This window comes from Eleutherodactylus coqui, chromosome 12 (assembly GCF_035609145.1).
Source record: "Eleutherodactylus coqui strain aEleCoq1 chromosome 12, aEleCoq1.hap1, whole genome shotgun sequence".
Taxonomy (NCBI): Eukaryota; Metazoa; Chordata; class Amphibia; order Anura; family Eleutherodactylidae; genus Eleutherodactylus; species Eleutherodactylus coqui.
The window spans coordinates 122,971,630-122,998,126 of NC_089848.1; the positions used below are offsets into that span (position 1 = coordinate 122,971,630).

The 26,497-nt window shown below is 46.0% G+C and overlaps 1 protein-coding gene across 1 annotated transcript in view; it reads left to right on the forward strand.

Moving 5' to 3' along the window:
- LOC136586617 (macrophage mannose receptor 1-like) overlaps positions 1 to 26,497 on the forward strand; it is a 300,895-nt gene that overhangs the window by 153,133 nt on the left and 121,265 nt on the right. The window contains exons 21-23 of the mRNA XM_066584760.1: positions 3,230 to 3,378; positions 7,019 to 7,124; positions 22,757 to 22,992. Coding sequence (XP_066440857.1) covers positions 3,230 to 3,378; positions 7,019 to 7,124; positions 22,757 to 22,992 — 491 coding nt within the window. The remainder of the gene's footprint in view (positions 1 to 3,229; positions 3,379 to 7,018; positions 7,125 to 22,756; positions 22,993 to 26,497) is intronic.

The window sequence follows — 26,497 nt, forward strand, 5'->3', positions numbered from 1 at the left end:
TCATAATTGAATGTTCCCGCCTTCTTGAGGCCTATACGTTTGTAAACTTTATAGGCTTGTCTGCAAATGTCCTCCCCTTCTCTATCTTTAATTATTTCAATAGGAGTCTGATATGTCTTAGATTGTTCAGACCCCATGTTTGACCAGTTTCAACTATTCTTCACTAAGTATGCAGGACGTATATTTCACACAGTAAACTAAGATAATCACTGAGATTATCTGGGAACACACAGTTCCTTGTCCCGGAATAGATTTACAGAACTAAAACGTGGTCAACTTCAAACACTAGGATTCAGGGGAGACCAGACTTCGCCTCTTACGGAACTTTTAGTAATATTCTAACAGATCCAGAGTAACAATATGACTGCCAGAAATAAGACTATAATAATAACAATTATTTCAATCTCCAATACAGACAACATGACTCTTTAAGTCCCAATGAGTGAGTTCTTCCGTCTAGGACAGTTAAATGAACCTTATTCACTCTAAAATATGGGTGGGGCAGAAAATATATTGAAACAGGCAACAACTAACCTCTAGTCCGTTAGAGACACAGATCTAAAGAATCCAGACTGTATAATAGTAAGACAATCTCTTACCTTTACACCGGTGTTTTCAGTCTGGGGTCTCAGGATCCAGTGTCCACGTCAACGGGCCAGGAGTTTGTTTCAGTCTACTGGTTGCGATGTCCCGTAAAGAAAAGCCCCGCCCCCTAGTTGGGCGCCAAGAACTGTCGGGGGTTAGTCTGCTCAAACAGACTGGTCAGTGATGTTGTCCGTTTCCAAATTGACCTAGGTCGGAGCGCTCCTGAGAGGCAAAGCATTGACCTTTACACACGGTATATGATTGAAGCAATGAACTCTGTTTATTCTCTGTATGTCTTGGTTTTTATAGCCAGTCGCCCTCGCAGGGATGCGACTTGTGGTTAAACAGGGAAAAACTCGTGATTTCACATATGACTTAGACAAGCACATTCTTTTTAAAGAACTGATAACTCTCTGTGGTTAAGCCATTTCTTGCTAAACTAAAGGACATCTGCTCTGGTGACCTTCCTGATTCCGCTCAGGTCAGGCGTAGAACTCAAGACAGGAAACCACAGGTAGTCATCAGCTCTTTTACACATAAAATTCTCAAATGGCTTGCTAAGCAACATATATTAACCCTTTTAGCCCCTATCAATACCATCAGTAGCCACATAAACTGTGATTCTATGAATGTGCTGTATATTATTAGTTGTACCATATGAAACAAACACTATGTAGGTTGCACTACTAGAAAGTTAAGAACAAGAATAACTGAGCATGAACGGCACATAAAAAATTCTATATTTAATGTGACACGTGAAGAACACCAGTTTTACCCTCTAACCCCACTAATCAGGATATGGCCTTACGGGGATGCCCTACTGTTTCTCAGGAAGTAGTCCGAGTACAGTGGTAGCTGACACTGTTATAGGTCCACACCCTCAGGTACTGCGCCAGGGCCTAATCTGATTGTCCGGTTGGGGCCGATGGCAAACTTCAGTGCAAGAATGAAGCCAGAGGTCGGTTCACAGAGAACAGGTTCAGTATGGCTACGCAGGCCAGAGGTACGGCTGGCAGCCGACAAGTAGCTGGTATAGTAAGCTGGGGTTAGGAGCAGAGATGGGAACATAGTCAGAAAACCAGAGAGACAGAATGAACTTTATAGAACCTTGAGAAGACCAAAATGTCCACAATACTCGCAAGGATTCCTAATATAGCCAAGGATAGTAGTTGATAGACAGGGGATGAATTAAGTTGGTGAACTCTGGCCCTTTAATTGCACAACCAGGCACACACATGCACCCCTCAAGCCGCTGTCATAGAACAAGCAGATGCTAGAACCATATGGTACATACATAATACTGTCATAGTATACACATAACTAATACTACCATACAGTACACACAATAATGCTGCCATACTGTACCAATAAATAAAGGTCATCTCCTGGGTATTAATGAAACACCTATATAAAGACCACCCAACCCATTTATTCCACTAATGGCAGCACCAAAATACCCCCATAATGTGTGCCACCACAGCCAGAAGAATGCCCCCCATAAACAATAGTAATCGCAGAGTGACAGCCACATGCCATCTACAGTATTGTGTAGCAGCAGTGTTTTTTTAATTTGTACTTTTTTTTACATTTTTTTAATGCGCCCCCCCCCCCTCCCCCCATTGGGGACTGAGCCTATGCCATCCATAGGACATAAGTTTACGTCCATTTACAGGAACACGTTCCCAGCCAGGACGTAAATGGAAGGGGTAAGCCCTTCATTACCCTAGACCACCAGAGATATTGGGTATTAACCGCTACACGCCCATGGATATCACAGGAATGTCATCACTATTTCCTAAACCTCCCCGTGTAAAATAGGCGAAGTAAATGTAATTAGAAAGGAGAAGAATGGGGGGAATTCTGCCATCTTTAACCTTTTGAGGATGTGGCTCATACTGACCTTCTGAACTTGTTCTAGTTTTTTTTTTGCGTGCGGTCTTGTCTTTTTCAATTAATTTTTTCAAAGCTCGATTTTGTTCTTTATTCTTGAATCCATATTAATGTTGTGGATTTATTCTGGCTGTGGGCGCAGGGTGACAACTGTCAATCACAACCGCCTCTCACTGTGTGGAAAGTGCTAGGAAACATTTTAATGGACAGTTTAAGAAACTTGTCCATAAAAATCAGGTTTGGTGCAGGAATAATTCTGGGGTTACCTAATTAAAGGGGTTCTAAATTCTAAATGCTTTGGTGACAGCGGAGGGGTGGTAGGGAGGCTGTAAATAACAAAATACCCACCCCCTGGGCTGCTTCCGCACTGTCGCTTCTGTCCTCCATTTAGTTTTGCTGGTTGTTGACATCCAGCGTCGGGGCCTCTTATTGGCTGCATAGTCACGTGTGTAATCAGTGACATCCCATAAACATACCAGGCCTTCTACATTAGAAACCCACATGACATGTTTACAGGATGTCACTGGACTAGAAGACCCAGCGACATCACGGGTCCGATGCCATGGTGCCAGAGTGTCAAAGCGATGCTTTGGTGCAACCGTAAACATATTGCCAGAGTACAGTGTTCAGTAGGGGGAGCTAAGCACTGAAATAAGTGAGTTGGACAATCCCTTCAAGCACTGGCTAAAGTTTGCATTTACATTGTGCTGCTTTTCCCCATTTGGTAATACATATATATGTGTTTTTATTTCAGCTTTTTTGATCTCTAATTTAAAATCCGTTAAGGTAAATCTATGGATTGGATTACATGACAGGAATAGCGAATGGGCGTTTGTTTGGACGGATCAGAGTGGATTGTATTATACAAATTGGGCCAAAGGTCATCCAAAGAATTATAATCATGTAAGTTTTTATACATTTTATTTATAAGCTGTTAAGGGGGTTTCCAGGGAAAATGCTCAGAATAGGTTATCAGTAGTTGATTAGCTGGGGTCCGCCGCTGGTACCCTGGCCAATCAGCTGATCCAGCGCCCGCTGCCAACTTCACTTATACACAGGGGTCAGGGCAGAAGCAGCTACTCCAACCCTTGTGTAGTGGCTGGCACTTGTAACTGCAAGTGCAGCTCCCATTGATTTCAATGCAGCTACAATATGTGGCTACAATCAAAAAAATGGGTCAACAAGCAAAACTTACATAAAATAACTTTACTATATTTATAAATTGCAATTCAAAAGATATTCCAATACAACAGAGTTGAGCCTCCAATGTCCAGCAGGTAGGTGAAAGGAAGGCATTCAGCTCAGGCTTCCACATTGTCCCGAGGCATAATAATCCAAGGAACAAAGAAGGGCTCCCTTCCGAGCTGGTGGGTGTCCTTGGTGCTAGCAGACAGTTGTTCCTCCTCTGAGGAAATGGAGATTGGAGGAGATCTTTTCCTCGCTGGTATTTAATCTCCAGGCCTGGTGAAAGACTTCTTGTGGGGAAACAGGGTTTGGCAGTGGCATCAGCAGCTGCTGCAACTCCGGCTCATCGCCCAAGTAGAAGCAGGGACAAGCAGGATGATACCCGTCTGGCACTCCTACAACGATCCCAGCAGCCATGTCATCTGAGGGAGAAGCTACTCTGTTCTGCAGAGAGAAGTGCAGTCGTTCGCTGGTGGAAAAAGTCTCCTCCTCTGGACGGTCCTAAGCTGCAGACTGTTGCTCTGCAGTGGGGGCGCCACCCCTTGCTTTTTCTCCAGCCACAGTGGGAAACTCACAACGGGAACTTTAGTGGTTGATGAAGAAGGCTGGACGCCATCTTGTGAGTCCAAGCTGCTTGTTTCTTGTACAGTTAGAACACAACAGGGTCCAGCAACTCTAAAAGTCCTCATCTCAGGATGCAGTGCATATGAAGCTGATTTTGCAGAATAATCTTCTTGACTCTGCAAAGTCTGCATATTTAAACTTTTTAAAGCACACAGTCTTGTCCTCCTGGAAATTCTTATCAGTAGGCTCAGCTGACTGAAAATAGGCAACTTTTTAAGCACTCCAGACGTGGGCATGGAAATCCTCTCTGGTCCGGAAAAATTGATGGCGGAGGCGTTTTCACTCCAACCAGTGTAAACAGGCACAGAAGGGACTTATCCTGTTCGTAATGCCAAGATAGTCCTCCCTGCAGCATCCAAGGTGCGGGCCCTAGCCTAGGAGTCAGCGGGTTTTGATGTAGGCCTTGTCATGGTGGCTCTACTGCCTCCCACCCGGAGGATAACAAGGGACATGTCCAACGAGCCACGAGTAGGCTATTAAAGTTAGGTTAACCTGGGAAGGGTTTACCTGAGCCCACTCTTGTCATGGGTGACACCACTGTTCCTTCCTCCGCTGTGATCTCTTGGCGAATGAATAAAGAGTCCACACACAGGGTGAAGTTATAAAGGCAGAACTGGGAACGGTCGGTAAAGCCATTTACTGGAAACACAACTTGTAACAACTCCAATACAGTCCAAGCTTACATCCACCGGCAGGACAGATAGTGCAGGAGAACACATGAAGTGACGGGGAAAAATGCAGGAGAACAGAGGGACTTACATAGGCCAAGTTATCTGTGGTTCTCTGGTCCTGGACACATTTTGTTTTTTTCACGAACACCTTGATAACTCTCTACCGGTACCCACTCACAGGGTGGTAGAATTGCACTCCACACTGCACCGTGCAAACTCGTACTTCTTGCAGCTTGTCACACCTCTAACTCTCCATACAGGGAAGAAAAAGGGGGTTCATGGCACCAGTAGTCTATCTGCTCAGCCTCCTCCATAACCTCTACATACAGAATAAAGGTGTTTGTATGCAGGCCAGCTTCTGTCGGGATGGACAGGTGAATAGAACCAGCCAAGACAAACTCCAACCTCCACTCTCCTCACTTATGCACCTTGCAACCACATATATAAAAGAAGGTCACATGACAGACAAATAGATACTTTTCCAGACATAACCCAGACTGTAACCCATTCAGTGCTGCAGCTGTGCAATACACATCATATTCACTCACATGGAACACACTGACAATACACATAAGCACAAGACTACATAGACCATTGAGAAACTTCCATTTGTTAACTTCTGTACACTACAAATCTAGGTGGTGGTGCCTCCTCAATGAATGTGGCTTAGTGGTTAGCACTGTCGCCCTGTAGTACTAGGTTCAAATCTCACCAAGACAACATCTGCATGGACTTCAAAAAACACCATACAGATGTCATATTTGGTCAGACATGAACCTGAAACTCCAGCACTGCAAGGCAGTAGTGCTACCAACTGAGCCACCACATTTGTTCTTTGCTCTTACTTCTACAGAGGAGAAGAAGAATAAACACAACAGTACATAACAACTACATACAGATATTGCCTTTGGGTAGAATTGAATTCAGAACTCCACCACAGCAAGGCAGCAATGGTAACAACTGAGCCACCATGCTGCCAGGATAAGTGGAAAAAGAATAAACATAGAGCATACAAACTCCATGCAGATGTTGCCCACAGTCAGAACCTAGAACCACAGCGCTACAAGGCAACAGTGCTAACCACTGAGGGCTCAGTCACACGGGCGCATCGGCACCCGTACACCGGCGCCGATGTGCCCGTGTGACTTACAGTTAGAAGACGGCCGTACCTGAAGACGGCCGTCTCTCTCCAGCGCTGATGAAAGAACACATGACCAGCAATGAAGCCGGTCACATGTTTTTCCTCCTGGCGCTGCAGAGAGCCGTCCGACTTCAGGTACGGCTGTCTGCTGGCTGCAGTAACACGGGCATCGATGCGCCCGTGTGACTGAGCCCTGAGTCACATTCATTGAAAAGCCTCCCCCTTTTCTTTCTCTTCCTCCTCTTATTTCTGTTCCTCCTCCTCTTGTTCACAAGAAAACAGATTTATTTCACATTTTGAAAAAAAGACATTAAGCTGAAAGCATTTTATCTGTTTTACGGATTTCTTTTGAACATCTGTCAAAAAAACATCTGTTTTGCTGAATAGCGTTTTTGTTAAAACTGGATCAGTTCAAAAAATGCTAGTGTGACTGTAGCCTTTGTTTTTGGGGGTAATTTTACTGTTTAAGGGTGACTACCCACTAGCATTTGCAAATTTGCTGCATTTTTTTTCCAGGTGTCTATGGGGCTTTCTAATGTTAAAAATGCATTGCCGCAAAATCGCAATTTACCGTGAAACTGCAATTTTGCGCGATGGGATTTTAACATTAACAAGTCCCACAGACCCCTGGAGAAAAAAAACCTGTGAATTTCACAGTGAAAAAGAACTGTAGTGGGCGGTCACCCTGAAGTGTTGTTCCTTCTTAAAGTTTTGTTTCTATTATCTGGAGTGTGTATATTCGGTACCGTGTTACTTTGCTATTGGATATCTCACTGGTGCTTTAGCCCAATCGCTGTTTTCCATTCAGCGGGGCCCGGCATCTCTTACTTTCTTATGTCATACAGAGAGAATCCGGTTTGCAGAGTTTTAGTTTCTATGATACACTCAAATGTGACATTTTCTGAATCTAATTTTTTTTAAGGGGGTTGATTGTGTGACTTTGCAACTTGGAAGTCTGTTTGATACCGGTACCTGGATTGTGGAGGATTGTAGCCTTATAAAAGGATACATCTGCCAGAAATATAAAGGTAAGTTCAGACATGGAAACATTTCCATTTTGTAGACAAAGTGTGACCCTGGGCAAAGTTAAAAGTGGGGCCCCAAATTTTGAAATTTTGCACCAACACAACCACATTCAGTCAACTCAGTAAATAAAACAAATCCTGTGTAATCATGTCCTACCGCAGTTTTTAGAATCCAGGCCAGAGCAGACTAAAAAACGGAATATCAGATCTCAGTCGCCAGACCAGAATAGAATAACACTTACTTTTGGCTTTGTTGGGGAAAAAAATCACTACCAGTGTAAAAAAAACCTGATTCATCCAAAACAGTTGTGGCCCCTTTTTGTGTGTCTTGCGGGTCTTTTGTGGATGAGCAATTTGGATCTGTTGTGTATTTTAACACTGCTATTGGACCCAGCAGGGAAAATCCAAAGCAAATCTGCTGCAAATGTAAAATCAGCAGAGCGTTTCAGTTTCTGCCGTCAGTGGATGAGATTTCCTGAAAATCCTCTTTTCTGGTACTGCAAAACTCTGCAGGTTTCCCGCAGCCAGTTAGGGCATGTCCACATGTAATAGATACGCTGTGGATCTTCCTATATGGAATTCTGCATTAAAACCCGCAGCAGATTACAGTTCAAGAAAACAAAATGAACAAGATTTCAATAAAACTCACCCACACACTGCAGAAACCATGCGCAGCGTTAGCTGGCCGGCACCGGCAGTAAGACTTTCAAGCAATTCATTCTGCAGGAAATTCACATGTAACGTACATAGATTCTACTGCAGATTCATTGCGGACTTTGCAGCGGAATTGCGGCAAAATTCGTATCGATAGTCAATACATACTGTGTAGATACATTCAGGAAGGATGGCTAACACTAGCGAAGAGAGAGAGTATTCAGAAAGATCTAGAAAAGCTTGCACAGTGGTCAGCGACTAACAGAATGGGATGTAACAAGGAGAAAGTCCTGCATCTGGGCAAGAAAAATGAAGAAAGGCGCATACAGAATGGCGGGAATTGGGCTAAGCAGCCTTTTGGCTGGCACAATAATGACTAGCTGGAGTTCAGCAGCCGTACACATGGAAGTTAGAAGCGCACGCCTCAGCAAATTCTTTTTAGATATAAGGCCCAACGTCCATAGGCAGATTTTATTTATAAAATCTGCGTGCGTCTCCTGCGCAGGAGATCCGCAGCTCTAGCCACCAATAGGGAAGCATTAGCATCTACATGGCAATTGAAAGCATGCGGATGTTATTTTGTTTCCCGGTGTGCAAATCACATACATGCGGGTAGAAATCACAGCATGCTCCATTTTTCTGTGGATCACGCAGGACGGCTTCCATTGAGATTAATAGAAGCCGTCCTATCCGCGGCACACCTGTCACTGTGGACATACTGTGGATCCGCGTGAAAGCAGGACATCAGAAAAAGGAAAAATAGCATTGCACATGCGTCCGGCATGTCGCCGACACGTCCAGACACATCCGCTGAAGAAAGAAGATCTGGCCGGCACAGAGGAGATCCGTGCTGGAGCCGAAGAGGTAGGGAATGTTTTTTCTCCCTATGTCTCCGGGCACGGTTGGATACCGCTGTGGGATTCAGCAGTGGAATCCGTGCGCACAAGTGGGCATTGGGCCTAACTCCGAGCCCTCATTATCCAAGTCATAACCTTGTTTGCTAACTTTTTTTTTTTTTCCAAATATTTTTATTGAACATTTTCTTTAAAGTATACATACGTGCAAGAATGGCTTGTAGTATATACAGTAACAGATATATATGCAAAGTGTAGCATAAAATAGATAATAACAACAGAGAAAATCAGTTGGCAGATTGCGGTACTTTCAGAGTTACGATTTCTTGTTACTGATATTAAATATAGATAAATTGTTGATTTGGTTGTGTATGTAAGGTAAAATTAAAATTAAAACTAACATTTTAACTTGAATTGCTGCCAAGGTTCCCATACACGACTGAATTTTGGTAGAGAATTATTATTTTTAGCATACACTTTCTCAAAGCAATGGTGGTCAGATATAATGTCTAGTAGATCTTTTAGAGTTGGCGAGGAGGTCGTTTTCCATTTCCTTGCAATGAGGCTTTTGGCTGCAAGAAGGAAGTGGCATGTCCAAGTTCTTTTATCTGCTGGGAGTGAGTCGCATTCTAGGAGAAGGAGGGCCAATTGTGGAGTTTTGGCGGGTCGTATTCCAGTGATAAGTCGGATGGTGTCAAAAACTTCTCGCCAATAATTTTGAATCAAGGGACAGCTCCAGAATATATGGCATAGTGAGCCCTCAGCTCCACAATTTCTCCAGCATTCTTTGCTCATGTTTGGGAAACACTTGGCTAACTTTGTGGGGGTATAGTACCATCTTGACAGCAGTTTATAGTGTGTCTGAAGTAATCCGGCTGATATAGTTGATTTATTTGCTCTTTCAAAGGCTTTCAGCCAATGTGTGATTTCAAATCTTTTTCCGAGGTCTCGCTCCCAGTTTAGTAAATGAACTTTTTTAGTATTGTTCATATTCCCTGCAATGATGTCATAAAATACTCTTGTCGTGGAGGTTTGTGAAATGGTACATTTGTGGAACAGAGTCTCCAGATCAATTGGGAAAGAGTACGCCTCAGGGCATAAGTTGCTGATGAGCGACAGGATCCTTAAGTTGGAGAAAATTTCCTTGTCAGGTAAATTAAACTGAGATTGTATGCTTGAGAAAAGTCGAGGTTTTTTTCCTTCCAGGAGGTCAGATAGGAGGGTGATTCCACATCTGCTCCACTCTTTCAAATTTAAATTGCGAATAAAGTAGGTTAAAATTTCCAGAGGGAGGCTAACCAAGGAAGCTCTGGTAGACTGTTCAAATTTGTATGCTAGGAGGTTCCAGCAATGGATCGTGGTTAGCATCAAGGGCGAGAAGTTTGCTAATGGGAGAAAAGGAGGCCCTTCTGAGTCAAAAATGCCTACTACAGAGGCTTTGATAAGAAGGCTCAAAGGTTGGTTTTGATTCCTATGCCTCTCCATGTGGCACCATGATGGGATTTGTGAGCTTTAAAACCAGATGGCTGATTGACTTAGAATAATTGAATTGTGATAAGCTTGGAGATTGGGCACGCCCAGACCACCCTGTCTTCTGTGTTGGTATAGAATAGAGGCCGCCAATCTGGGTCTTTTATAGTTCCAAACAAAATCCAGCATCTGTCGTTGAAAGTTAGCTATTATGTTTTGAGGAATTGGATAAGATATTGTTTGAAACAAATACAAGATTTTTGGCAGAATGAGCATTTTATATAAAGCCACTCTGCCGAACCACGAGATCTCTCTTCTTCCCAACTCCCCCAGCTCCTCTTTAAGCGAGGAAAAAAGTGGACTTATATTTTGCGGTATGATCTCTGACAACGTGTTACAGAGTTAAATTCCTAAGTAAGGAATTGTTGTTTTCCACTGAAAGGGGAACTCATTTTGTATGTTTTCTTTTAGTTTTTTGTCTATATTAAAACCCATGATTTGGGATTTGCTTAAATTAATTTATAGTAGGAAACTTGGCTAAAACGAGATATGCATTCGTTAACCTCTCTAAGAGAGTTTAAGGGGTCAGTTAAAGTGATGAGTATATCATCTGCAAAGAGGCCAATTTTATATTGCCTCATGCCGACTGGTATCCCTCTAACTGTTAGTGAGGTTCTGATCATCTCAGCTAGCGGTTCGATGATCATGGTGAATATCAGAGGGGAAAGGGGACACCCCTGACGGGTTCCATTTGTAATCAAGAATGGCTTGGAGAGGGCTCCATCTACAAGGACCCTTGCGGAAGACTGTGTATAGAGGGCCTGTACCGCCCAGAGGAAATTATCTCCCACTCCGAATTTGCGAAGAACGGCGAAGGCAAACCCCCAATGGACTCTATCGAACGCCTTCTCCGCGTCCAGGGAAAGGAGGAGAGAAGGCGTCCGACTCGAGTTTGATAGTTCCACTAGATTTTGAGTTCTTCTCACACCATCCACCGCATTTCTGCCCTTCGTGAAGCCCACCTGGTCGTCGTGTATGACTCCAGGAAGGAGCTCCAGCAGTCTAGTTGCTAGAATTTTGGAGTAGATCTTTACGTCAGAATTTAGGAGGGAAATGGGCTTGAAGTTTGTTGGGGATGAGGTGGGTTTCCCTGGCTTAGGGATAGCAACAATTGTAGCTTGTAACATTTCTTCTGCCATCTTACCCTGATTAATTGAGTCATTAAAAATGGCTGCTAGGTGTGGTATTAGGGAGAGAGAAAACTTTTTGTAGTATTCATTAGATAGCCCATCTGGACCAGGGGACTTGTAATTTTTTAATCCGTTGATAGCTTTAATTATTTCTGGGATAGCTATCGGCTTATTCAAAGGTTCGTTTACTAGTTTCAGAGATGGAAGAGATATATTATTTAGGAATTTCTCTATAAGGTCTGTGGTGGGTTGGAAAGTATTTGGATCATCCGTTAGATTATATAGATTTACGTAGAAGGTTTTGAACTGGTCTGCTATTTGTTGGGGATGGGTAATTTTTATGCTAGGGTCTTTGAGAGAGTTTATAAATGGGATTTTTGCTTTGACTTGTTTCTTTTTAGCCATTTTGGCCATTAGTTTTGATGGTTTGTTGATGTGAGAATAGAAGTTTGCTCTTAAGAAAGTGAGATTGTTGGCGTGCTTGGTTAGAAGAATTTTCCTCAACTCGCTTCTCATCGTCATCAGTTCTAGATGATATCTCATCTGCGGAGATTCCTGTTGGGTCTTCTCTAATTTTTTTTAATTCTCTAATAGGGAATCAATTTTTGATTGTTTATTTCTCCGATCTTGTATTTTAAGTTTTATTAGACCTCCCCGGATAACTGCCTTGTGGGCGTTCCATAATGTGAAATTATTGACGTCGGGAGTGGCGTTATTGGTAAAGTATTCTTTTAGTGCTTCTTTGATAAGGTTTTGATTGGCGGGTGAGTTAAAGGGGTTGTCCCGCGAAAGCAAGTGGGGTTCAGCACTTCTGTATGGCCATATTAATGCACTTTGTAATGTACATCGTGCATTAATTATGAGCCATACAGAAGTTATTCACTTACCTGTTCCGTTGCTAGCGTCCCCGTCGCCATGGTGCCGTCTAATTTCAGCGTCTAATCGCCCGATTAGACGCGCTTGCGCAGTCCGGTCTTCTCCCTGGTGAATGGGGCCGCTCGTGCCGGAGAGCTGGTCCTCGTAGCTCCGCCCCGTCACGTGTGCCGATTCAAGCCAATCAGGAGGCTGGAATCGGCAATGGACCGCACAGAGCCCACGGTGCACCATGGGAAAAGACCCGCGGTGCATCGTGGGTAAAGATCCCGGCGGCCATCTTAGTAAGGTAAGGAAGAAGTCGCCGCAGCGCGGGGATTCGGGTAAGTACTAAATGTTTTTTTTTTTAACACATGCATTGGGTTTGTCTCGCGCCGAACGGGGGGCCTATTGAAAAAAAAAAAAACGTTTCGGCGCGGGACAACCCCTTTAAATAAATTTACGTCATTTCTCCAAATCCTGGCTGGATTAAAAGGGGCGTTAATGTTGAGTTTTAAGTATATAGGGGAATAGTCGGACCATGTGGTAGTACCTATTGATGAGTTGATAACGGAAGTAAGAGTCCATCTATCCACCAATAGAAGATCGATTCGCGAGAATGTCTTATGCCTCGGAGAGTAATAAGTATATTCCTTTGAGGAGGCGTGCAAGCACCTGAAGGAGTCATATAGACCTTCTCTATGGAGCCAAGACTGAAGCATGGGAGAAATTCTTGTTTTTGCTGTGGAGTCTAAATCTTTATTTGGAATAATATTAAAATCTCCACATAGGATTAATTTACCCGAGTGGAGTTTTTTTTTATTTTTTATCAGTTTATTTAGAAAAGAGATTTGTGCCTTGTTGGGCGCATAAATATTTGCTATTGTTATTGGAGTTTCGTTTAGTTTACCTACTAAGATAAGATATCTTCCTTTAATGTCAACTACTTGCTCTTTGAGGGAGAAATTTAGTGTTTCTTTGAATGCTATTAGTACGCCTGAGTGTTTTTTTGAAGCATTTGCGAAAAAAATATTAGGGTAAAGTTTATTTGAGAATTTAGCAGAAGAGAGATGTGTGAAATGTGTCTCTTGCAGGCATAATACGTCAATGTTTGCCGACCTAGCGTCTCTCCAAACCATTGCCCTTTTAAAAGGGGTGTTCTGTCCCTTGGCGTTAAGCGAGCAAACATTTAATGACATTTTGAGTGATAAATATATGCAGTATATGTGGGGTTACCTTGGCAGCATGAGTAACAGTAAATACAACAAGTTGTAAACTTACAACAACGAAGAAAGGTCTTTTGTTGGGTGTACATGAAGATTTGCGAACGCCGTCCCTGAAGGTGAGACTGATCCTAGAAGGTAGGGTTCGCGGAAGTTGTTCTTCAATTAGAAGCTCGAAGACAACATTGCAGACAGATCTTTCATTGCATATAGGCAGAGGTTTGTGGATATTGTTCTTGAAGGTAGAAGTGTCGTGCCTATAAGAAAAGGTTCGAGGGAGTAACTCCTCGCCTAGATAGTTGAAGATCTGCGAACAGAAACAATATAAACAAAACAGTATGGCAGGTATTAAAACCTGATTCATTTGGGGGAAAAGTTCGGCAAATAAATGGCAGCCTTTTTTCCATGTATAGATGGCAATAATATTCCAGCGTGTGGAGTAAGGACAAGTTGGGAATGTGGTAGATTCTTCACGGAGGCGTTGTTGGTAGAGTACGTCGACTATGAGCTCCTTGCGGTCTCTGGGGTTTCGCTGTTTGTGGGATATCTGGCAGAGAGATATTCCATTTTGATAGTAGTTTTCTTCCTTCTTCCGGAGAAGATATAATTTGTGTTGCGTTGTCTCTGCGGATTATCAGTTTGATAGGGAAGCCCCATTTGTATGGTATTTTGGCGTTTCGCAGGGCTAGGGTTATCTGGGAGAAGGCTTTCCTGGCTTGAATTGTGGACTGAGATAGGTCCGTGTATAGATGAATGTTGCTGTACAGCGGAGTTAAAGAGCCTGAGGCTCTGGAGGCCGACATAAGTGCTTCCTTTATATGAAAGAAATGTATTCTGGCTATTACATCTCGAGGCGTAGTTTCAGGAAGGAAGTTTGGTTTTGCTAATCTGTGAGCTCTGTCTATGGTGCAGTCATTCTCAGTGACGTCTTAATGAGGTATTTTCCAAGGTCGCATTGTGTTATGCTTTCAGGAATGCCTCTAAATTTCACGTTATTTCTTCTACTTCTATCTTCCAAATCCGTCATTTTGATCTTAAGAAACTCCACTTCTTCTTCAAGAGAATAATGCGCATCAATGAGACTGTTGTGAGATGATGCTATTTCTCCTATTTTATTTTCTACCTGGTCTGTGCGCTGCTCTAGCTCTTGCATGGACACGTTAAATGTGTTGGAGAGAGCTTTAATGTCCCTTTGAAACGAGCCACGCAAGGCCAGGACCATGTTTTTAATAAAATCTTCTGACGCGGGAAGACTTGAAGAAGGGAGATCGGTTATAGGATCCTCTTCTATTTGAGAAAGCTGGTTGCGAGTGGTATTAGATGGGGACATGCGGGGCCTCTGTTTTTCAGGGCTATTAGATAGTGTGAGAGACTTAGACGAGGACACGCTGTGCGGGGAGTGTGTGTGCTGCGACGCCATTTTGTTTGTGTCAGGGTCATTAATGGCGGAGCTATCACTTTGATCACTCACCCTGCGTTGAGCTGGTGCCTTCTGCTGGTCTGAGGGCAGCTTCTCTAAGCCGGTTGCTGGTTCTCCTTTTCTGTTTGGAGAGCCTGCAGTGTCTCCCTCAGCCCCGGCGGCAGCGGCGGAGCCTGCGGACATCGGAGAGCTCTCCTTCACTGTCGGCTCAGTCAGTCCCGCGCCGCGGGAGGAAAAGAAGTCGGAGACCCTTTGTACCGGCACTTTTGCTGATTTTCTTTTCGGCATGGTGTCCAGGGAAGCCTCCAAGAAGGTTTAGATAAGTTTATCCCGCTGGAAAAGCTTTTAATGTAGCTTTAAAAGGCCGACAGAGAGCGGAGCACAGGCTTATGCGTCCAGCTCTGCTCGCGTCCAGGCCACGCCCCCCGTTTGCTAACTTTTGAGACAGTAGATTCTGAAATGGGAACTTATAAATTCTCACACTCCACACTCTTGTATAGGATCTCACCTAGGACATTTGAATTCAAAATAGTGCATATGACCGCATAATGAGTACAGACCCCATAAACCAGGGGTGTCAAACTCCGTTTCACCGAGGGTCACATCAGGCTTATGGTGACCTTCAAAAGGCCGATTGTAAGACAGTACAGTAAGGGCTCGTTCACACAAGCGTATTTGCGTACATAATATGCAGTGAATAGAAGCCATTGATGTCAATGAGTTCATTCACATGATGTATATTGTCACACAGCATGACCTATTTTGTTGCGTACGACGCACCCCAGTAGGCCATTGAAGTGAATGGGCCGTGCAAATACATGGTGAATGCGCAGGAAACCTGTGTATTCACTGCATATTTGCGCACCATCTCAGTGGGCCCGTCTGCGTTCTTTTTTGCGTTCCCAAATATGCAGGCATAAGCGAATTTCGATTGCGCAAATACGTAACGTATTTGTCCGACTGAAATATGATTACACCCATGTGAATGAGCCCTAATAGTGACCCCTATAGTGGTCGCAGTAGTAATAGTGTCCCCTATAGTGGTCGCAGTAGTAATAGTGTCCCATATAGAGGTCGTAGTAGTAATTGTAAATCTCATAGTGGCCCCAGTAAAACATATTGACCCCCACAGTGGCCCCAGTAGTAACAGGGTACCCCACAGTGGCCCCAGTAGTAACAGGGTACCCCACAGTAGCCCCAGTAGTAAGAGCGATGTACACAGTAGCTCCAGTAGTAAGAGCGACCCCCACAGTAGTAATAATCCCTCAGCAATATTATCCCCAACAGTATTAAACCCCCACCACCACCCCAACAGCAGCAATATTACCCCCCCAACAGCAGCAATATTAACCCCCCCCCCCAACAGCAACAACATTAACTCCCCCCAATAGCAGCAATATTACCCCCCCCCCCAACAGCAGCAATATTAACACCCCCCCACAGTAGCAATATTAACTCCCCCCAACAGCAGCAATATTAACCCCCCCCCCCAACAGCAGCAATATAACCCCCCCCCCAACGGCAGCAATATTAACCCCCCCCCCCCTAACGGCAGCAATATTAACCACCCCCCAACGGCAGCACTATTAACCCCCCTAGCAGCAGCAATAATATTAAACCTCCTCAGCAGCAGCAGCAATAATATTAACCCTTCCCCCAGCAGTAGCAATAATATCAACCCCCCCCCCCCCCCCCCCAGCGGCGGCAGCAATAATATTAACCCCCTCCACCCAGCAACGGCGGCAGCAATAATATTAACCTCCCCCCCCCCCCCACAGCAGTGACAGCAGCAATAATATTACCCCCCCCCTCCCCAGTAGTAGCAGCAGCAGCAATAATGATATTAACCCTCCCCCCAAAGCAGCCACCATTAACCCTCCGTCCTTCCCCAACCCATGCCGCAGGCCACATAACACGAGGCAGTGGGCCGGATTCGGCCCGCGGGCCTTGTGTTTGACACATGTGCCATAAACTAAGACAGACTCTGAAACAAACAAATACAGATCCAAGACCCCTAAGTACAGTAAATACAGACAACAGACCCCATAATCAAATACAAATCCCAAACCCTTTAAATAAGTGCCGACCGTAACTAAATACGAAGGCCAGACCAGACCCCCTAAAACAAGTTAGACCCTCCTAAGCTCTGAATTAATAGAGACACCAGACTCCTCCTAAACACAATCCTCATACCAGACTATCCCCAGAATTCAGACCCAAGACCAGACATACAGATATTCACCTCTCCTCTTCCTGCAATTTGCCTCACTCTTAGACTTCGTGGCAAGCAACACTCTGATGCAGGATGTGTATCCTGTAGTGATGCAAAAAAAATAGGCCAACATATCCAAAAAACAACACAAGGAATGTGTAGGTGGGGGTCGCCATTTCTGAAATGTTATAAAGCAGAATCTCCTATTAAAGTGGTTGTGTTGTTTACAAAAGGCAAGACTGGTACAAAATAGTCATTTGTATCTTATACCGCTATTAAGGGGAATGTGCCGCTGAGCGTAGGGACCGTCTCGCTGAATCCTGCACACTGGTTTACCATGCAGTTGGAGAGTCAAGAGCTGAACAAACAGGTCACCAGCCACGTGGACTCTTGCCATATTGATTTCTTTTAAATACGCTATAATTAGAGATGAGCGAAGGTACTCGTCCAAGCTTGATACTCGTTCGAGTATTAGGGTGTTCGAGATGCTTGATACTAGAGGCGAGCACCACGCGATGTTCGAGTTACTTTCACTTTTGTCTCTGAGACGTTAGCGCACTTTTCTGGCCAATAGAAAGACAGGGAAGGCATTACAACTTCCTCCTGTGACGTTCCAGCCCTATACCACCCCCCTGCAGTGAGTGGCTGGCGAGATCAGGTGTCACCCGAGTACATAAATCGGCCCCTCCCGCGGCTCACCACAGATGCATTCTGACATAGCTCAGGGAAAGTGCTGCTGATGCTGGAGCTGCTATAGGGAGAGTGTTAGGAGTGATTTTAGGCTTCAAGAACGCCAACGGTCCTTCTTAGGGCCACATCTGACCGTGTGCAGTACTGTTGAGGCTGCTTTTTGCAGTGTTGCACTTTTTTTTTTTGTATATCAGCCGTGCAGAGCATTGCGTCCTCAGTCTGCAGTAATTTTACATAGTATAGGGCAAGTAGTGGTGAGGCAGGGACAGTGAAAAAGGTGAAAGAGATATACTGTCTATATAGGCAGTGGGCTTTTCCAAAAAAATTTGGGAAAAAACATTCTATTTGGGCTGCCTGTGACCGTCCTCAGTGTACTGCATCTGTGCTGGGGGTAGTAGTCCTAATTAATACGCAGCCAGCTAAGTGTTACAGCAGGCTTGCGCAAAATTCCTTCCTGGCTCTGCTGTGCATTCCGTAAGCGAAGTCAGCCTCCAACCACAGGCCAATAAGCGGCACATTTAATTACAGCGTTCTGTTTCTGCACTACTGGTAATACACCATGCTGAGGGGTAGGGGTAGGCCTAGAGGACGTGGACGCGGGCGAGGACGCGGAGGCCCATGTCAGGCTGTGGGCACAGGCCGAGCTCCTGATCCAGGTGTATCGCAGCCGACTGCTGCGGGATTAGGAGAGAGGCACGTTTCTGGCGTTCCCACATTCATCTCACAATTAATGGGTCCACGCGGTAGACCTTTATTAGAAAATGAGCAGTGTGAGCAGGTCCTGTCGTGGATGGCAGAAAGTGCATCCAGCAATCTATCCACCACCCAGAGTTCTACGCCGTCCACTGCTGCAACTCTGAATCCTCTGGCTGCTGCTCCTCCTTCCTCCCAGCCTCCTCACTCCATTACAATGACACATTCTGAGGAGCAGGCAGACTCCCAGGAACTGTTCTCGGGCCCCTGCCCAGAATGGGCAGCAATGGTTCCGAATCCTCTCCCACCGGAGGAGTTTGTCGTGACCGATGCCCAACCTTTGGAAAGTTCCCGGGGTCCGGGGGATGAGGCTGGGGACTTCCGGCAACTGTCTCAAGAGCTTTCAGTGGGTGAGGAGGACGATGACGATGAGACACAGTTGTCTATCACTCAGGTAGTAGTAATTGGAGTAAGTCCGAGGGAGGAGCGCACAGAGGATTCGGAGGAAGAGCAGCAGGACGATGAGGTGACTGACCCCACCTGGTTTGCTAAGCCTACTGCGGACAGGTCTTCAGAGGGGGAGGCAAGTGCAGCAGCAGGGCAGGTTGGAAGAGGCAGTGCCGTGGCCAGGGGTAGAGGCAGGGCCAGACTGAATAATCCACCAACTGTTTCCCAAAGCGCCCCCTCGCGCCATGCCACCCTGCAGAGGCCGAGGTGCTCAAAGGTCTGGCAGTTTTTCACTGAGAGTGCAGACGACCGACGAACAGTGGTGTGCGACCTTTGTCGCGCCAAGATCAGCCGGGGAGCCACCACCACCAGCCTCACCACCACCAGCATGCGCAGACATATGATGGCCAAGCACCCCACAAGGTGGGACGAAGGCCGTTCACCGCTGCCTCCGGTTTGCACCACTGCCTCTCCCCCTGTGCCCCAACCTGCCACGGAGATACAACCCCCCTCTCAGGACACAGGCACTACCGTCTCCTGGCCTGCACCCACACCCTCACCTCCGCTGTCCTCGGCCCCATCCACCAATGTCTCTCAGCGCACCATCCAGCCGTCGCTAGCGCAAGTGTTGGAGCGCAAGCGCAAGTACGCCGCCACGCACCCGCACGCTCAAGCATTAAACGTACACATAGCCAAATTGATCAGCCTGGAGATGCTGCCGTATAGGCTTGTGGAAACGGAGGCTTTCAAAGGCATGATGGCGGCGGCGGCCCCGTGCTACTCGGTTCCCAGTCGACACTACTTTTCCCGATGTGCCGTCCCAGCCCTGCACGACCACGTCTCCCGCAACATTGTACGCTCCCTCACCAACACGGTTACTGCCAAGGTCCACTTAACAACGGACACATGGACAAGAACAGGCAGGCAGGGCCACTATATCTCCCTGACGGCACATTGGGTGAATTTAGTGGAGGCTGGGACCGAGTCAGAGCCTGGGACCGCTCACGTCCTACCCACCCCCAGAATTGCGGGCCCCAGCTCGGTGCTGGTATCTGCGGCGGTGTATGCTTCCTCCACTAAACCACCCTCCTCCTCCTACGCAACCTCTGTCTCGCAATCAAGATGTGTCAGCAGCAGCACGTCGCCAGCAGTCGGTGTTGCGCGGCGTGGCAGCACAGCGGTGGGCAAGCGTCAGCAGGCCATGCTGAAACTACTCAGCTTAGGAGAGAAGAGGCACACGGCCCACGAACTGCTGCAGGGTCTGACAGAGCAGACGGACGGCTGGCTTGCGCCGCCGAGGGCCAGGTAGCAGGGGACGCGCGGAGATCAGGCAGCATGTACAGCACAGGCAGGGGAACACTCTCTAAGGCCTTTGACAGCTTTCTGGCTCCCCAGCAAGACTGTGTCACCGCTCCCCAGTCAAGGCTGAGTCGGCGGGAGCACTGTAAAAGGATGGTGAGGGAGTACGTAGCCGATCGCACGACCGTCCTCCGTGACGCCTCTGCCCCCTACAACTACTGGGTGTCGAAGCTGGACACGTGGCCTGAACTCGCGCTCTATGCCCTGGAGGTGCTTGCTTGTCCTGCGGCTAGCGTCTTGTCAGAGAGGGTGTTTAGTGCGGCTGGGGGAATCATCACAGTAAGTGTAGCCGCCTGTCAACCGACAGTGCCGACAGGCTAACACTCATCAAGATGAACAAAGCCTGGATTTCCCCAGACTTCTCTTCTCCACCAGCGGACAGCAGCGATACCTAAACAATATGTAGGCTGCACCCGCGGATGGAAGCATCGTTCTCTATCACCATCAAAAACGGGGACCTTTTAGCTTCATCAATCTGTGTATTCTATTCATCCTCCTCCTCCTGCTCCTCCTCCTGAAACCTCACGTAATCACGCCGAACGGGCAATTTTTCTTAGGCCCACAAGGCTCAGTCATATAATTTTTGCAAACAATGTTTATACGTTTCAATGCTCATTAAAGCGTTGAAACTTGCACCTGAACCAATTTTTATTTTAACTGGGCTGCCTCCAGGCCTAGTTACCAATTAAGCCACATTAACCAAAGCGATTAATGGGTTTCACCTGCCCTCTTGGTTGGGCATGGGCAATTTTTCTGAGGTACATTAGTACTGTTGGTACACCACTTTTTTGGGGCCCTCGCCTACAGTGTAATCCAATTAATTTTTAGCCCACCTGCATTAAAGCTGACGTTACATCAGCTGTGCTGGGCACTGCAATGGGATATATTTATGTACCGCCGGTGGCTTCCTGGCACCCACCCATGCTGTCGGTCCACACAGAGTTGTAACGGCATGTGTCCACTTCTAAAAAACCCCAGTCTGACTGGGGCATGCAGTGTGGGCCGAAGCCCACCTGCATTAAACATGACATTACCTCAGCTGTGATGGGCAATGCAATGGGATATATTTATGTACCGCCGGTTTGTTCCAGGGAGCCACCCATGCTGTCGGTCCACACGGAGTTGTAACTGCATGTGTCCACTTCTAAAGAACCCCAGTCTGACTGGGGCATGCAGTGTGGACCGAAGCCCACCTGCATTAAACATGACATTACCTCAGCTGTGATGGGCAATGCAATGGGATATATTTATGTACCGCCGGTGGGTTCCAGGGAGCCACCCATGCTGTCGGTCCACACGGAGTTGTAACTGCATGTGTCCACTTCTAAAGAACCCCAGTCTGACTGGGGCATGCAGTGTGGGCCGAAGCCCACCTGCATTAAACATCACATTACCTCAGCTGTGCTGGGCACTGCAATGGGATATATTTATGTACCGCCGATGGCTTCCTGGCACCCTCCCATGCTGTCGGTCCACAGGGACTTCACAATAGGGAGTTGTACCTGCCTGTGTCTATAAATTAAAAACCCCGGGCAGGTTGGGGCATGCAGTGTGGGCCGAAGCCCACCTGCATTTAATCTGACGTTAGCTCTGCTGTCCAGGGCACTGCAATGGGATACATTTATGTACAGCCGGTGGGTTCCAGGGAGCCACCCATGCTGTGGGTGCACACGGAATTCCCATTGCGGAGTTGTACCTGCCTGTGACTATTTATAAAAAACCCCGGTCTGACTGGGGCATGCAGACACCTTGACAGAATGAATAGTGTGTGGCACATAGGTTCCCCATTGCTATGCCCACGTGTGCAGCTCCAGATGGAGGTGGCACTGGATTGGATTTCTCATTGCTTCTGTACAGCATTGTGGGCTATCGCCCCACCCCTTTTAAAGAGGGTCGCTCCCTAGCCGTGCCAACCCTCTGCAGTGTGTGCCTGCGGTTCCTCCTCATGGCAGACGCACTTATAAATAGACATGAGGGTGGTGTGGCATGAGGGCAGCTGAAGGCTGCACAGGGACAATTTCGTGTGCGCTGTGGACACTGGGTCGTGCAGGGGGGGTTGGGCAGCATGTAACCCAGGAGAAGTGGCAGCTGAGTGTCATGCAGGCAGTGATTGTGCTTTGTTGGAGGTAGTGTGGTGCTTAGCTAAGGTATGCATTGCTAATGAGGGCTTTTCAGAAGTAAAAATTGTTGGGAGGGGGGGGTAACTCTTGCCGCTATTGTGGCTTAATAGTGGGACCTGCGAACTTGAGATGCAGCCCAACATGTAGCCCCTCGCCTGCCCTATCCGTTGCTGTGTCGTTCCCATCACTTTCTTGAATTGCCCAGATTTTCACAAATGGAAACCTTAGCGAGCATAGGCGATATACAAAAATGCTCGGGTCGCCCATTGACTTCAATGGGGTTCGTTATTCGAAAGGAACCCTCGAGCATCGCAAAAATTTTGTCCCGAGTAACGAGCACCCAAGCATTTTGGTGCTCGCTAATCTCTAGCTATAATGTTATTTTAATCTCTTCTAATGTAAGAGTTTCTTGTCTTCTGCTAACTTGTTTGTTTGCATTAACTTGCGTTAGACCCAAGTCTGCCGTTTCTTCCCACCACTCCTCTTGCCCGTAACTACTATAAATATGGAGATGCCAGCTACAAGTTTGATAAAACCAAGAGGAGCTGGGACGATGCCCATCAGGCGTGTCGGATGGATAACGCACAGCTAGTCAGCATCTTAGACGAGTTCACCGCATCTTTTCTAAAACTTCACTTGGCTAAACATAAGGAGCCTTTTTGGATCGGCCTCTACAGCGGGAACGAGGTGAGAAGAATTTTATTATTAATTTTTAATTCATAAGAAAAAAACAGATAGAAACTTCTGCGCAACGTTGATCTGGTCCTAGAGAATGTGCTGACCTCTCCTTTGCACATCAGAAGACATTTGGCAGACATGGTTAAACATGGTGACTTGAGTGACTTAGACCGCGGGCAGATTGTAGATGCCCAGAGGTGTGCTGCCAGTATTTCTGAACAGTTGCACCTGCTCTCTGTCATCAAGATCAAATAACTAGGGAGTGGTTGGAGGAAAACAACAAAGAACTCTCCACACGGTCTTGGTCCCAAATTCACTGGAATGTAATTGCATTGGAAATGTTTGGGATATGGAAAGGATTGTTCCGATCTGCTCCCACTCTTCCACAAAATGTGCACCAACTGATGGAGTTGCTGCAGTGGACATAGGTCGAGTTGAGTATAGAGGATGTTCGCCACTTTGTGGAATCTGTTCCCTAATGTCATAAAGATATGATCGCCCAAAAACTGGACCATCCCATCATAGAGTAGATATGCCTAATGCAGTGATTCAGTGTAGGTACAAGCTCTCAAACTTCCTCCCATGGTAGCATAACTTTTCATAAAGCACTTTTTGAATGGCCCCAAATTTCCTGCATATGAGAAGGCAAAAAGCCTAAAATAATTATCGAGTGACAGAAGCTCCCACAAGTGCTATACATACACCCCCCAGAAAGCCATAGACACCATTGTAGCCTCCATACTACTGCAAGCCATAGACTCACTTGTAAATGTCAGCCATAAGTGTCCTCATAAATAATGCAGCCACCTGCTTGAAGGATGCGTCCTAATTAGGGCCTATGGATGTTATAGATAGGGTGTTAATGTCCTAACAGAAGCCCTTGTTATTATTAATGTACTGGCATAGAGGACTATGGTCATACAGTATAAGTTTTAAGTAATGTTGTAAAATACCCCTTAAAATTACCCATTATTTTTGGGACAAAATTCTATCGTGGGACCGGTCGGTGAAGATGGTATATTACATGCACTTGATCTTCTTCTCCAACACTTCATTACGTTGTTCTGGTCCTCTTTTCAGAAAGCCAAGATGGTCACCAACATTTTCTACCTAGACTGTGCTATGCTCTGTAATTGGCCAGCACTGATTACGTGAGCAGCACTGACCAATCACAGAGCAGGAATAGTGCATTGGTAGCTTTCCAATGCACTATGGGTTATTAGGTAGTCTAAAGACTGTGGCGGCTATCTTGACCACCTGAAAACAAGACAGGAATTGGTGCAACAGAGGAACAAAGGAGAAGATCAAGTGCAGGTAATATACTCCTCCATGCTCCTATCTTGGAATAGAATTTTGAATGTTGGCCTGAAACTGGAGAGCCACTTTAATAAAAAATATAATAAAAATATTTAGTAATTTAATGTTTGCAAAAACTGCATAGAAAAGGGATTATTTAGTATAAAATACATCTTATTATGCATATAACACTGTGAAAGTAAGAAAATGTATTTTATGCAGTAGTGTCATGTGCATAATATTTGTACCCAGTGCGTAGCAAGATAAGTATGTGTGCAGAAGATTGTAATGACATTTTTACTAACAGGGTTTCAGATACTGAGCATGCAGTGCTCTCATAATTACGCTTTGTAATGTTTTACTAAGAGAGAAGTATCACACATGCTGTAGGTTTGAATTGCTTACTTTATGGGAGATGCCTCATATAACCTCTTGCATTGAAACAATAAAACAGAAGAGCTTGAAAACATTAAAGGGGTTGTCCCGCGCCGAAATGTTTTTTTTTTTTTTTTCAATAGCCCCCCCGTTCGGCGCGAGACAAACCCGATGCAGGGGTTTAAAAAAAAAAAACGGATAGTACTTACCCGAATCCCCGCGCTCCGGTGACTTCTTACTTACCTTGCGAAGATGGCCGCCGGGATCTTCACCCTCGGTGGACCGCAGGTCTTCTGTGCGGTCCATTGCCGATTCCAGCCTCCTGATTGGCTGGAATCGGCACACGTGACGGGGCGGAGCTACGAGGAGCAGCTCTGTGGCAGGAGCGGCCCCATTCAACACGGAGAAGACCGGACTGCGCAAGCGCGTCTAATCGGGCGATTAGACGCTGAAAATTAGACGGCACCATGGAGACGAGGACGCTAGCAACGGAACAGGTAAGTGAATAACTTCTGTATGGCTCATAATTAATGCACGATGTACATTACAAAGTGCATTAATATGGCCATACAGAAGTGTATAACCCCACTTTGTTTCGCGGGACAACCCCTTTAATTGAGTGTTTCTCATTTTCTTCTCTGATGCATCAAATAATAATTCGGCATACCTGATTGATATGGTTACGATACCCCGTGAGCATCACCTAAATTAAGTGATTACTTTAACAATACATAGAAACAAAAATCATACACTTTTTAGGTATCTACACTACTGTTATAAGTTGAAGAATCCATTTATTAGGTAATTTAGTGTGAAATGTTAATCCTATAAGAAATGAATAAAAAATAAAGCCCGAATTTGTATTTTTTTCTGTTTGTGCTGTAAACGTAAATTACCCAGAGGAGCTTGCATGGCCTTATAAGTCTCCTCACTCACCTCCTAGGTGTCTCCACACACCTTCTGGGTGCTCTTCCTAAGGAGACACAATACCCCTCCTGACTCTCGTATGTACCCTAAACAGCTCTTAAAATATACAATTTCTCGATGGGCGTGGCCAGCAGCCAATGGCAGAGGAAGCATAGCTCTACTCTCTGCCTGCACCAACGGCTTAAAGCAGCACTAAGCAGCAGCGGACACAAGCACAGGAAGATTCCCCTCCCTCATAAAGCCTCCTGGAACCTCCCAGCACTGAAGAATGGCAAAAGGCAGGGCAAAGAAGAGCCCAGCAAAGCTCACAAAGTGATTTCCTGGTAGTGGGAAAATCCAAGATGGCGGCCACCAGCAGCAGTAGCATTTCCACGTGGGCTCCAGCACAGCTTCCGACACTGTGACAGGGGACTCTGATAAGGGGAAGGAATCACAACTCCTTGATGAGTCTCTGCCTCACTCTGCTGACAGCTCTCCATCACCAGCAGTGTTATCAGAGGCACAGGAGGGGAAAGGGAGGGGGAGTGAGGAGAGCATGGATGGCTTTCATGCATTAACCCCTTCAGCGCCTGCTACTCTCCTCTCCAAAGAAAAACAGTGTGCAATTCATAAACATGTCCCCACTGTAACCCCTTCACAGCCCCCTAAACCAGGTGATATGCCCATTACAGAGTCACTGATGCGCTCCCTGTTAGCTGATCTAAAGCTCGCTATACAGAAGGATATACAACAGGCTCTCCTCTCACTGCAAACAGAAATAACCTCCATCGGCGATCGCACTTCACGCATTGAAAATAAAATGGAGGATCTGACATCAGCCCATAATGAGCTTGTGGATACCGCCAATTCAATGGCGGACGACTTAGAGGCTTTGAAACAAAAAATTGCTGTTATAGAGGATAGGTCCAGGCGAAAT